The sequence below is a fragment of the Colletotrichum scovillei genome, assembly GCF_011075155.1.
Source record: "Colletotrichum scovillei strain TJNH1 chromosome Unknown Contig00008, whole genome shotgun sequence".
NCBI classification, from domain to species: Eukaryota; Fungi; Ascomycota; class Sordariomycetes; order Glomerellales; family Glomerellaceae; genus Colletotrichum; species Colletotrichum scovillei.
The window spans coordinates 1713288-1725965 of record NW_023336266.1 but is presented as its reverse complement, the minus strand read 5'-3'; the positions used below and the strand labels follow the sequence as shown (position 1 = coordinate 1725965).

At 50.7% G+C, this 12678-nt stretch overlaps 6 protein-coding genes across 6 annotated transcripts; 4 read left to right on the top strand and 2 right to left on the bottom strand.

The window, feature by feature from the left end:
- Positions 1-346: 346 nt before the first annotated feature.
- HER10_EVM0011779 (uncharacterized protein) lies at positions 347-2562 on the top strand (the record flags this gene model as incomplete). Its single annotated transcript, XM_035481200.1, has 3 exons — positions 347-1113; positions 1180-1697; positions 1757-2562. Exons 1-3 carry the CDS (start codon positions 911-913, stop codon positions 2560-2562), a joined length of 1527 nt encoding a protein of 508 aa, XP_035331019.1. The 5' UTR covers positions 347-910.
- Positions 2563-3182: 620 nt separating this feature from the next.
- On the top strand, positions 3183-3988 carry HER10_EVM0007113 (pectate lyase; the record flags this gene model as incomplete). Its single annotated transcript, XM_035476679.1, has 2 exons — positions 3183-3507; positions 3594-3988. 2 exons carry the CDS (start codon positions 3183-3185, stop codon positions 3986-3988), a joined length of 720 nt encoding a protein of 239 aa, XP_035330767.1.
- A 1081-nt stretch (positions 3989-5069) lies between these two features.
- On the top strand, positions 5070-6200 carry HER10_EVM0006712 (uncharacterized protein; the record flags this gene model as incomplete). The annotated part of the gene is made up of 1 exon (XM_035476291.1): positions 5070-6200. One exon carries the CDS (start codon positions 5070-5072, stop codon positions 6198-6200), a length of 1131 nt encoding a protein of 376 aa, XP_035330743.1.
- Positions 6201-7333: 1133 nt separating this feature from the next.
- HER10_EVM0013154 (necrosis inducing protein) lies at positions 7334-8117 on the top strand (the record flags this gene model as incomplete). The annotated part of the gene is made up of 2 exons (XM_035482519.1): positions 7334-7566; positions 7619-8117. The coding sequence occupies 2 exons, from the start codon at positions 7334-7336 to the stop codon at positions 8115-8117; spliced, it is 732 nt and encodes a 243-aa protein (XP_035331097.1).
- A 301-nt stretch (positions 8118-8418) lies between these two features.
- Positions 8419-9999, bottom strand: HER10_EVM0008198 (uncharacterized protein; the record flags this gene model as incomplete). Its single annotated transcript, XM_035477730.1, has 3 exons — positions 8419-8779; positions 8838-9771; positions 9825-9999. 3 exons carry the CDS (start codon positions 9997-9999, stop codon positions 8419-8421), a joined length of 1470 nt encoding a protein of 489 aa, XP_035330827.1.
- Positions 10000-11475: 1476 nt separating this feature from the next.
- HER10_EVM0007475 (uncharacterized protein) lies at positions 11476-12086 on the bottom strand (the record flags this gene model as incomplete). Its single annotated transcript, XM_035477030.1, has 3 exons — positions 11739-12086; positions 11577-11665; positions 11476-11514 (listed from the first exon to the last, which is right to left on the bottom strand). The coding sequence occupies exons 1-3, from the start codon at positions 11917-11919 to the stop codon at positions 11476-11478; spliced, it is 309 nt and encodes a 102-aa protein (XP_035330790.1). The 5' UTR covers positions 11920-12086.
- Positions 12087-12678: the final 592 nt, after the last annotated feature.

Sequence of the window (12678 nt, the reverse complement as noted above, 5' to 3'; positions counted from 1 at the left end):
ATAGCATAGAACATTCGTTCGAAGCTCTGCCTGTCAACGATAGTACACCCTCGAGATCAAAAAAGGTATCCCCGCCTTTTCATGTTCCACCGGAACCATCCGCCGGAAAGATTTCCTCTCTTGTCACCCACCACACTGAACCTTCGGATCTATTCCCTCGTGCCATATTGTCTCTTTCGCCCTTGACCGTCACATTTGCTACCCACCTTACGACTTACAAGGGATAATTCCTTAAACCAACCGCGTCCAGCAGAGCCCCCTTCTCCCTCGGTCGAGACTGTGGTCGAGGCCTTTTCGGGCCATCTCTGGACCGTAGCGTGGGCATCATGCGCTCGCATCATGGGTGGTGGGTTGCTACCTTCAATCAGAACGCACATTATCTTTACAACTTCAACAAATAGCTTGACATGCCGGCAGCGAAAACTGAAATGCAACGAGGCAAGACCCGCTTGCGGGCAATGTACCAAGTCTGGTCGCGAATGCATCTTTTCGCAAGACACAAAATTTCGTCATTTTGATCACTCTCTTCTTTGTCGAGGACAAGACAAGGCTTCTGCAGGTCGTGTGGTCGCCGAGAATCTGTTCGAAGAAGATCAAACCTGGCTCGATATCCCGCATGAACGTGGGTCGATGTGTGTCTAGAATCTAGCATTGATGTTGTCACTAACCAACCGCTTCAGTTGTCTTTGTGAATATTACGAACCCATTCGAGGCAGACGACGACATCTCCGACGATGATTTTCCTCTGCAGCATGACAGTCACAATACTGAAGGAGGACCATCTGATGAATGGGGTTACACGCTGTCAACACCCGAACCTCGGGATGCGGAGAGTGGGAGAACTCCGGCTTACACATCGCGGTCGGAAGGAGTTTCTGAGTTCGCTCAACAATCCTCTGAGGACCTCCGAATGAATAGCGATGTCGTGCAGAGCAGACCTGTTACTGCATCTGTTGGGAACGATGATGTATTAAACCCAGTGGCCCTCCCATCACCCACAATTCAAGTAGATGACGACGAAGATTTGGACGACACCGGCGACGACGATGATTCAGAAATGAACATAATAGCTCTAAAGCTTCTGAGACATTTCAGACAAGGACCTGGGCAATGGTAAGCTCTGTTCTCTTCATATCCCTCTACCTTGAGGCTGTACAACTACTAAAATGTGGGCGGCAGGATGGACCTATTTGATACATCTGCGCATTTCTCATACAAAATACCAATAAGAGCAACGACTCGGCCGCTTCTCAAATCAGCAATCTGCGCTCTCGCAGCAAAGCACCTATCGCGCACACAGTCAAATGACAACGAGATCCGACAGACCCGCAGCGCGAGAGCTTCGGCGGCTCCCTCGGCTACGACACCCCCCGACTGGCAATACCACGCCGTCCGACACTACCATCAAGCAATCAGACATTTAAAGCACGCAATCACTCTCGCCGGAGCAAGGGACGATGCGCTACATAGTGAGACGAGCGACCAACATGCGGATACTTTTGCCGCAGTTGCTATACTTTGCATGTACGAGTTGATGAACGCCCCAGGGAACGCGTGGAAGGCGCATCTCACGGCTCTGTCACTATACTCTGCCTCAGATAGCGCTCTGGGAGGATCTTCTCCGGTCTCGATACCGCAGTCTCCGACCAAGGGGCCAATATTCTGGAGTCTGGCAAGGCAGGATTTCCTCTGCGCTTGTAAGCTTTTCAACACATACACTGTCGTGGCCAAAAGGCTAACATCTGCGCTTCGAAAGTCATAAGCGAAACCCAGACGCGTCTCAACTTGGACCACATCCGTCTTTGGCAAAACTTTGGCCTTGCTACAGACGAACGCAACCTCCTACTACCCTTCAGCCCCTTTTCGACGGCCGATATCCGCTCCTCGACCAACGTGGATGAAGACTCGAAAAGCAACGAGCTTTTGTGGCTCCTTGGGAAGATTGTGAATTACATTACCAACGGGGACGGTATTCGCCCGGAAGACTATTCTAAACCCGCCGGCCAGCGCATGTCGCTCGGTCTGACGCAGGAACTCCTCCTGGGAAGATGGACGAAGCTCGAAGTCGAATTACAGGAGTGGTACGAGAGTCTACCGCCGACCTTTGTGCCCAGCGCCCGGACAAGGTTCTCTGATCGCCACGGGGCATTGGGTGATGATGAGACGGATATGGACATGGAGAGGGTCTGGTACGACATCCCGATGTGCGCGTCGACGATGCAAAGCTATCATATGGCTCAGATTCTTTTGCTGGTGAACCGGCCCCAAGAATCCACGGCAATACGGTCGACTGTGTCGGCGCGTCTGCGATCGTATCGGCTCATCCAGAAAGAGGTGTTGCGTCATTGCAAGGAGATTTGTGGGATCAGCCTCGCGGATCCTACTGATGCGGTGCGTGTTCACTCTGTACAGCCGCTGTTCGTGGCAGGACAAGCTTTTCATACGCGACCGGAACAGGAATTGGTTCTGGAGCTACTTTCTGGTATCGAGACGGAGCTGGGGTGGGCTACTAACCATCAGAGGCGGAAGTTGATTGACGAGTGGAAGGTGAATGATGGATGACAACCCACAAGTAGAATCAAAATGATGCTATCTTCTCAATGTGCTTCGATAGCTTGAGTACTCAGCACCATGTCCAGCTTGGATTACATGAAAGACTTGCCTTTGCGAGGTGAACCGCATACTGATCGACGGCTAAAATTTCAGGATATGAGCATGTCTTGGCACGACTCTATTGAGGCAAGCGTCTGTTGCAAGCTACCCTGAGAGCGGAACGACATGGTCAGATAATCCACCAAGGACGAATGAGAGTCACAGGGTCCGCAAACTCCATCGCAGGAGAAACTCCCATTATGATAAATGTTGTAGTTTAGCCACGAATCAATTGTTGTTCTCTCGTAGACTCTCACACATACCCGCGGGTTCCACGGAGATCAAAATGGCGGGATGCTACGTTCAATACGTTCCAGAGCTTGCCAAGCCTGGGTTCTTCAATTCGATGTTATCAACTTGCTTGCCTTGGAAGACTATAGCAAGTCTGAGCCTTCCCACTGGATGAATGACCCATGTAAACATAGAGTCTGCCGCGTACCACGCGTATATTATCCAGCTGGCTTCACATGCCGGAAAGGCGCACCTTTCTTCACCACTCGACCTGAGCCTCCTTTGAAATTTGGTTCACAATGTTAATCTCCTTGATCCTGCCAGCGGTGCTCCTCGCCAGCCCCGCTGCCGGTCAAACACTCAACATTCCAAGCCGAAGCGGTTCCATCATCTCTCTACCGGCGCCGAGTGTGATATCTGGGTCGAGGGATTTTGGCAACAAGGAGTACGATCGCGGACGCTCGTGCAACACCGACGTTGAGACTCCCGGCGGCCACCCCGTCTTCGTACTTGAGAATGGCGCCACTATCAGCAACGTCATTATTGGTGCTGGCCAGGTTGAAGGAGTTCACTGCAGAGGTGCCTGCACGCTGAAGAATGTCTGGTTTCGCCAAGCTTGTGAAGGTAAGATTTTATTTCCTTAGATTGACTTAGGGGATGCGAAAAGAGTCTCCAAGATAACAAAGGCTGACCTCGATGTAATGAAACAGATGCTATTGTGCTCAGTGGCAATGGCGACATCCTCGTCGAGGGAGGCGGTGTCCGTGGAGGTGCCAGCAACACGATCTCGCACCTGGGCCGAGGAACAGTCACGGTCAAAGATTACACCGTCATCAACGGGAATCGTCTTTACCGCTCATGCGCCAACTGTGCAAACAATGGTGGTCCGAGAAACTTGGTGGTGGCCAACATGAAGGCCAACAATGTCAAATTACTTGCCGGCATCAACTCGAACTTCGGAGATATTGCCACAATATCTGGGTCCTGCGGTACCGGTGTTACAAAGGTCTGCCAGGAGTATAAAGGTGTTGAAAAGGGCCAGGAGAGTCCCAAGGTCACCACTACTGCAAACTGCAGGGACCAAACGAGTCTGGATATCTGTTAGATGATTGGAATGGTAGCGTTGACCCGAAACCAGTGTGGATGGACATAACTCTTGTCCTAGATAGCTGATACCTCAGTTGCCTTAGTGTGGTAATCACTCATCGTCAGTCGTCAACGCGAGGACCCCTTTCCCCCCTAAAATCATGCAAAAGTTCAACATGCGCGATCTATTGGTACAAGTCCGCAAGGTCGAGCAACTGTTCAAGGTATTTCACTGTGTCCTTAGAGCTTTCAAGTTACCTTGGGCGCGATAGGCGAAGAGTCTCTTCCTCATCTGTTTTCATACAGTTTCTTGTGACGTGAAACCAGCGATTCGACGTCGTCGGGCATCATCTTACTCAGGAGGCAAAGCGTCTGCGAGCAACCGACCCAGTGTTGATCCCAGGTTTCCTCGTTTGAGTAGCGATTATGTCCAAAACCGGGTTACTGTATTCCCTGTCGGATAGCATTGAGCGGACCTAGGGCTATTCACTATTCATTCCAGTCTTCCATACGCTACCTTAGGTGTCCACACGTACTAGTCTATGCAGAAGATTCGTTTTTTTCCGTAGGATCCTGAATCATCGGAATTTAAGTGAAGACCTGGGACAATATCTTTTCTTACAATCGGTGCTTGAGGTCCAGTAACCTGAAGGGCATCGTAGTAGGGTCGCGGTATTTATATTGTTGAAGTCGGTTAGACTTATATGCTCCTCACTATGGTGGACGACATGCAGGTATAAGAGCGACTTGAATGCAAGAGTATAATCAACTGCCCTATTCAGTACATGCACAGATAAGTTGCTTTTGTATGAAGGATGTTGGGGCTGGTATTGTTCGCGGGGAAATGCGGAGAAGCCGACTCAGATTCGAGGATCTCAATTCTTCCGCCGCTCCTCTATATGGAGACCTGCGCAATTCGGACAGATCTACGACGAGCCGAGAGTTGACTCCGCCGATCTTGAAGACTTGCTAAACGGAAGCAGCTGCAGCCAGGAAAGTCGCGCATACAAGAGCGATTTGTCTTGCACTTTTCCCAGTCATAGTTTCAAGAAAACATGAGACCATCAGCATAATCATCGAAAAGTACAACATTGAGAAAGATGAGGGCTCTTCTAGGCATTTATCTGTTTGGCTATTTGTCCACTCTGGTGGTAGGAGCTATTGGATGTCAAACGGATGACGACTGCAGTCTCAACGGCATTTGCGATCAAAACTCTTCCTGTATCTGCGACAAAGGATGGCGTTCTGCCGACTGCAGCGAGCTGGATTTGCAGTCAGTTGAGCGTTGGACCGGGTACAATCACACGAACGCGACAGGGTCAGACTTCTACAAGGAGGGCGCCGGAAACTCTTCCTGGGGAGGCCATATTATCCAAGATCGCGCAGACAAGGGTCTCTTCCATCTCATAACGTCGCAAATGTCGCACGGCTGCGGTCTCTCTGGTTGGCGGCCTTTCAGCACCATCATCAGAGCCGAGTCTCGCACGGGGCCGAGAGGACCGTACAATTACGCTCAAACGTTGTTCAGCACTTTTCATCACAATCCCACGACTATTTGGAGCCCGGCTGATGAAAAATTCTTGATCTACTTCATTGGAAAAGACGTCGAGGTGGGCGACGTTTGTAAATCCCAGAAGTGGAACAACACGATCTCGGTTTCCTCGTCACTGGATCTTCGAGAATGGACGACGCCAATCCCGCAGGTTATCAACGTCACGAACCCTGCACCATGGCCGTTGTGGACAGACGAGAATCCCACACACGAGATCCTACTTGCTGTGGAGAAGAACAACATCTACCACGCTGACAACTTCTCTGCACCCCACGAACTTGTCGTCGAACCACGAAACACGGAACGCAGTGAAGATCCATTCCTTTGGAGAGATAAACGAGGACATTGGCACATTCTGGTCCACCATATGGTCGATATCGCGGAAGGCAGAAAAGGGCCGCGAGTCGGAGCACATGCTTATGCTCGCAATTGGCAGGGCCCTTGGACTTACAACAATAATACCCTGACATACAACACAACCGTTGAGTTCACCGATGGTGTTAAGTTGGACTACTATCGCCGAGAGAGACCAAAGCTTTATTTCAGCGATGACGGACAGATGACTCCGCTTTACCTGCTCAACGGGGTGCAAGAGTTCAATAAGTCCGGGAGCTATACCTTGATTCAACCGATTGGCAAGGAAGCGAAGGTTTTTGAAAGAAGTCTGGGATTGAAGTGATGTCTCGTAGGAGAATGGACCCCTTCTCAATGGGCATTCTTCGCTAGTTGCAGTTTGTTGTAGAAGATCAACCCAATTTCTTCGTTTTTTGAATTACTTGTCAACACCCTGAGGAGTTGCATGCTGAAAATCGCCATCCCATCCCGAGCAGTCAGGCGAAGAAGTGGCCCCATGGCCTTGCGGCTCGGAAAACAAGGCGGTGCGTCAATGCTTTGATACCATGACTAGTGACAAAGATAGACGCCTTTAACCTTCTGGAGAACCACGCGAGAACCACGATGGTCAGGCGGATGGAGCCTTCTTGGCACGGACAACTCGGATCTCCTTGTGCTCCCCAATCAAGTAGGCCACGGGATACTTGGCAGTCGTCCAGTAACAGATTGAAAGTTGTGGACCAACTTGGACCAAAAACGGTGGTGAAGGCTGGGTTATCAATCATGGACACGGGGAAGAGTGTAACCTTGGACTGACTCGGTCGACACCAACGGGCCCACATAGAAAGCCGCAGCTAAATGAAGGTTCTCAGCCCAGCAGCCTAGGCGTCGCTAATTCTGGACATTGAACACCTTCAAAAACCATATCAAGGTTTAGCTATAGGGCTTGGTGTGGCAAGCAATATGCCATGCGGAAGACGCAGGTAATCAGCCTCGGTTCCGGTTTGGCGGCTTTCGAGGCCAGATCACCCCAACCTCATTTGACTGATGTCAAATGGTAGCATTTACTGATCTTTTGATAGCACCAGTGGTTCGTCTCATTTGTCATAACCCCTGTATGTTATAGACTTCGGACCCGATCAGGTTTCCGAACGCCGCGCGCGTGCTGCGGACCTGCAGTCAGGATTAACTCATGCGATTTTTCAATCCACTGGAAATTGGATCTAGCCTAGCCCGAGTTTGACACTTTCTGGGATCGAGTAGGTTTCAAAAGCCGCTCTTTTCCCTGCCCTTGTTGCTGTTTGTGCCGACTTACTTCCATCAACTTCATTTCACCATAGATCCTAAACGGCAACCAGGGAAGCAGGTCTTCATTGCCAGCATTCACTTCAGCTAGTTCATTCGATACTGGTATGATGACCGTTCATTGAGGGCCGAGAAGATTTTGATTAACAACAAGCCGTAGTCATTCATTCCGACATGCGTTCCACCGTCTTCCTTCCTTTTCTTAGCCTCGTGAGCAGTGCCTTTGCCGCTCCCGTTGCCAATGTTCTAGACTCTCGCGGAGAGGTCGGCCACGACGCTCTTAGTCCTCTCGCCCAGAAAGTTCAGGATAACGCTATCGGCAAAGCGATCGCACGATTCAATCCGCTACTTCACATCGCTCATGGTTGCCAGCCATACACGGCTGTTGATGATGCCGGAGACACAAGGTACATGTCCAAGAAGTTTTTCACAATGATAAAAGGCTAACTATTGAATCAGTGGTGGCCTGAAACCTAGCGGCAGCTCTACTGGAGGCTGCAAAGACACCAGCAAGGGCCAGACCTATGCCAGAGGCACATGGCACAACGACAAGTACGCCATCATGTATGCTTGGTACTTCCCCAAAGACATGCCAAACGATGGCGTCTCCACCGGCTCGCATAGACACGACTGGGAGAGCGTGGTGGTTTGGCTCAATAACCCCTCCGTTGCGGACCCGACGATCCTGGGTGGAGCTGCTTCGGGTCACGGCGACTACAAGAAGTCGACTAATCCGCAACGGGAGGGTGATGGTGTGAAGGTGGAATACTTCACACAGCTGTTACTGAATCATGAGCTTCAGTTCACTGATACCACCGGCAAGACATACCCTGTTCTTGACTGGGACGCTATGTCGACGAACATGCAAACTGCTCTCAACAACACGGATTTTGGAAGTGCCAATGTGCCTTTCAAGGACGAGAACTTCACTGAGAATCTCGAAAAGGCTTCGATCTAAATACGATGTCGAGTTCAGACAACTTGAGGGGCTGCAAGGAAACCAAAAGTCTGACGTGCACACTTCCATCCCAATTCTTATGTCCATATTCAGTCCCACGATGTAAATAGTTCGATCAGCAAGTTCAAGTAACGAGACAAGGATAGCAAGCACCGAATGCAACAGCATATAGTCTTAACATTAAGAAAGGTTTCACTAAATTATCATTGCCTATAGTCTGGCATTGCTTGACTATCTACTTCAACCAACTAGCCGGCTGTGCCTGAAGTTGGAAATCATGAACATAAGCCATCGTAGTATCTTAAACATTTCGAGGGCCATCAACAGCAGCCGCTGTTGTAGTCACATCCACCGGGCTTGCGACAACTTTGTTGTCTTCGACAGCAGAGTCTTCCGCCTCTAGTTTCGTATTGTCGACAGGTCGCTCTGGCACAAGCAGAACGGCCCACGATGTCGCAGGGACGCAAACCACAAACATGACAAAGGCAACGATGAGATTCACCATTGGCGAAACCTTGACGGCACCAATGCCAAAGGCTAGGCATGAGCCGATGGATTCGAAGGATCGGACAAGACCAACGCCGAGTGTCAGAGTTTCGATATCGTCGAAGAAGGTGCCCATTATCCAATACACGAACATGTAGTGCGATTCGTTCATGAAGCTGTGAAGTTGTTAGTACTGGTATTGACAAGGTGCAAACGGAACGGTAGTGGACTTACCGGAAGAGCACATTGACTGCGAATCCGCGTCCAAATCCAGGGGTGCTCCAATCGAGAGTAACTTTGGGAACAGTATCCTCGTACAGTTTCTCATTGGCCACCTGCCATGCGAACAAGCCCAGCATGATGACTGAGAAGCAGGACCATGTAATCTTAGCGAGCTGGGGACGGCTGAAGCACTTCAGGTCGTAGAACCAGCCCCAAAAGATGTTGGCAGCAGATGCAGCGATACCAGATGTCAAGGCGCCGAGGGTTCTAGCTCTGACCGAGAAGTACTTGGTTAAGTAGATGCCCTGGTACGTGCTGTTCCAGTTGAAACCGACGAGGATGGGAATCAAAAGGTAGAACTGCTTCTTCTTGAGCAGCTTCAACCACTTGCGGAACTCTCCCAGGACAGCCTTGTTCTTGGTGGGGTCGGCAACTTTCCTGCCATCGCTGTGGATGACCTTTTGCGGGGGAGACACGAGCAACGCCAGGGGGAGACCGAGGCATTGCAGGGCGATCAAGACCAGGTAGGTCGAGTATCCGACCTTTCCACGCTGGTTCTCCTTGACGTTCAGCGAGAGCTGAATGGCGGCGCCGAGAAGCTGTCCGAGCTCACGCAGACCAAGCCAGATACCAGTGAACTTTCCTCTGTCTTTGATGTCGGCGTATCCCAAGGCGATGGCACCTTCAGCTGCCCACAACGCAGATGCTGCAATACCGCACGTCGCACCACCAAACAGCACGAACCATTCTACGCCGTAACGGTTGTTGAGGTACATGGATGCCGAGTATGGTGCGTATCCAAGGGTGCCGATGATCAGAACCGTCTTTAGACCGATCTTGTTGGCCATGATTGCAAAGAAACTGCAGCCGAAGACCATGATGCCAAAGGTGAGAGAGTTGGAGCCATTGACAAGGTAAGGCTCTTGCTGGCCGCCAGCGCCGGTGCCTTGAGCTATCGATTAGTCTCTGAAACCTCTCAGGTCTAGGGATATCGCATACTGTTGAGGGCATTCCAAATACCGGGTTGAGTGAAGGAGATCAAGCCCACGAGGATAACGTTGAATAGAGGCGAGCGGTACCAGCGAGTGAACCGCGACACAGGCTTCGTAGGTTGAACATCCTGGACCTCCTCATCAACCTCATGTGGTTGCTTTGCTTGATCGATTGACGACATTGCTGCTCAGGTTACTTTTTCGGTCCCGACGCAATGGATAAAGGTCATGCAAGTGCGGGAGGAAATGGGGTCCGTTCGATGTCGAGCTTTTAAGAAATTGCCGATTCCTTCGGTCTCTGCATCGCTCTACCCTTGTTGTCCTGCGGGATATTCATTCCTCCCTCTAGAGAATTCCCCAAGCGGCCAACCTCCGTGATGTAGCACCAGTCTGATTTTTTTCTTTGTGCCTACTCCTTGGAACCCCCACCCCGGTTTCTGGACTCTGCAGCTCGTCAGATACCGGGTCCAGTTCAGATTGGTTGAGGCCGGCCGCCAATGGGCTGGAATAAGCTTGGTTCGCGTGGCGTTATTGTAAATCGTAATGAGACAATCCTGGGCGGCGCTCATCGTCGGACGACCTATCCCTGATGCAGGCCGCCGGCGCGGGCGCGGTTCGTCGGCGCACATGCGAAGAAAAAACGTGGATTGGAGCCTTTGACCATGGATGGGGTCGGTATTGTGTCCGACATCGCGTCGTGCTTACATGGGTGCGATGGCGACATCTCCAAGCGGGTTCCGGAACCCCACAGCTCGCCATCCGCCGGGATAAGGGCGGAAGACGACTCAGCAGCGATGAACTAGACGTTGAGATTGAGAAACAAAGAAGCCCTTTCAGATCGGCATTATATGAGAAAACAGTCTATTTCGACGTCCACCTTTGGGCTGCATCTCTTCAGCGAGTAGTGAATTGACCAGAATGGGATTTAACGCCGGGATGTCCGACTACAACAGCCCGGCCCCGCTCTGCATCTTCCGGCTCCGTATCCGAGTATCACCGAGTCTCCCTCTAAATCGGCGCATCGCTCATTTGGATTAAACATTTCGTGGCCAACAGTGAAGAGCAATCCAGTAAATCCAGATTCTATGTCCGATCATTAGTCGAGCTGGCATGAGGCGGTGTGCCTCCAGAATGTTTCAACCCAGCCCGAGCATTATAGATTAATTAGTGTCTACCTCTGAGTATTTGTCTATAACCTGCTTTCATCTCGGCAAAGGTTGTGTTATATGTGCGATCAAGAAAGCTGCATGGCACAAGCAACAGTAGAAACCAACATGCGGTGACTTCCGTCACTCGACCAAAGATCCACACATGTGCTGTTCATCATCCACCCATAGAATGATGCTGGAAAGTATGTGGGCTAGTGACACCCGCGCATGCGGTATCTTCAGTTTCACAAAGCCCTGGATTCCAGTGCAGACCATTATTGAAAGATTACGAGCAAACTCGGAATATTGCAGACAGTCAACGATTGCGAAGCATCATGATATTACATATGATGTGGCGTGCATGAGGTACCATGTATCAAAGCTTGGGAACCGTGGCTGGAAAATGACAAGTATTAGATTATTAAGAAGCCTAAGCAGTAATGAAATCGCCTATCGAAGCACAATGTTCTCGGAAATGTTAAAGACGTGGCAAGATACTCAGAGAGCTCCTTAGGTGCCAGGCGCCTTGCAGAGGATTGCCAATCCGGCCTACATGTAGTGTTTGGAGATTAGCCACAGCACAGAGTCAGGGCCACTATTAGCACACTTACAACGCTGAGGGAGCAGCATCGGGCAATACGATTCCCATCGAGCAGGCATGCAGCTTGAAATCCGAGGGTGGTGATTGGAGGCGTGACAGCTGTGCTCCTTGGTCAGTTTGAAAAGACTCCGGCTGGGCTCCTGTGAACCAAAGATGGATCTAGATATCTTACGTGCTACGCAGTTTGAAGACACCACGCCGCTGACGACATCAGCCGAGCAGCATACTGGAGTTCCTTGACAGACCGGCGCAAGAATGGAAAGTCTTTCAACAAGATTGGAGTCCGCGGGTGTAGTTGGGGCAGCGATAACGAGGGACGAGAAGAGCCCGAGGAGAACAGTTGAGGCCTTCATATTGGGATAAAAGAACTTTCTTCTTGTTGAAGGATCAAGGGTGTTGAAGAATGGAAATGGAGCTGCTGAGTTGGCCGAGCGTGCTGTGATGATGTTAAAAGCTTTTTCTGTCAATTGAGGAGAGAAAAGGGCACGGTTCTTATAGATTCACAAGATGCCAAGTATCTTCTCAATGACAGTTACGGAGTATTCTGAAGTGTTCAGTGCAGAAGCAGGAGGTCCGGATTCTCGTCACCTCGGACAATGGAGAGGTACGCTTTCGTCTCCGCCAAGGGGTCTTCAGGATCCGGAGAGCCAAATACACGGGCGCCTCATACCGCATATTGTGATAGTGGACCAGGTGATCGCTGCGGGGAGTCGCCGGTTGGGGAATCTTTTGCCTTTGAACCCCGTTGGCGGGCCGCATCCGGGAGGCTGAACGATGTCTTGGCTCCACCACCGTCATCCCAACGGCTCTGGACTCGCAGCCAGCTCCCTGGACATGGGTCTGGATCCTATGTCATCCCACTAAGGTTGTATCTGAGGATCCAACTTGCCGAACATTTTTCGAAACCAAACAAGATATCTATTCAACGAACGGTTACAAGAAATGGCTAAAGGTGTAGAATTCGATGGAATAGGATAGGGGCTTCGTGTCGGGCCAGACATTTGTACGAGACCAAGTGCGGGCCATTCCCGTGATGTGTATACAGGCAACGCTCAACCTTAAAGCATCAAGCTCGGATTGCGGACGGTCTCGGTTTCTTTCAAGGTCCTTCC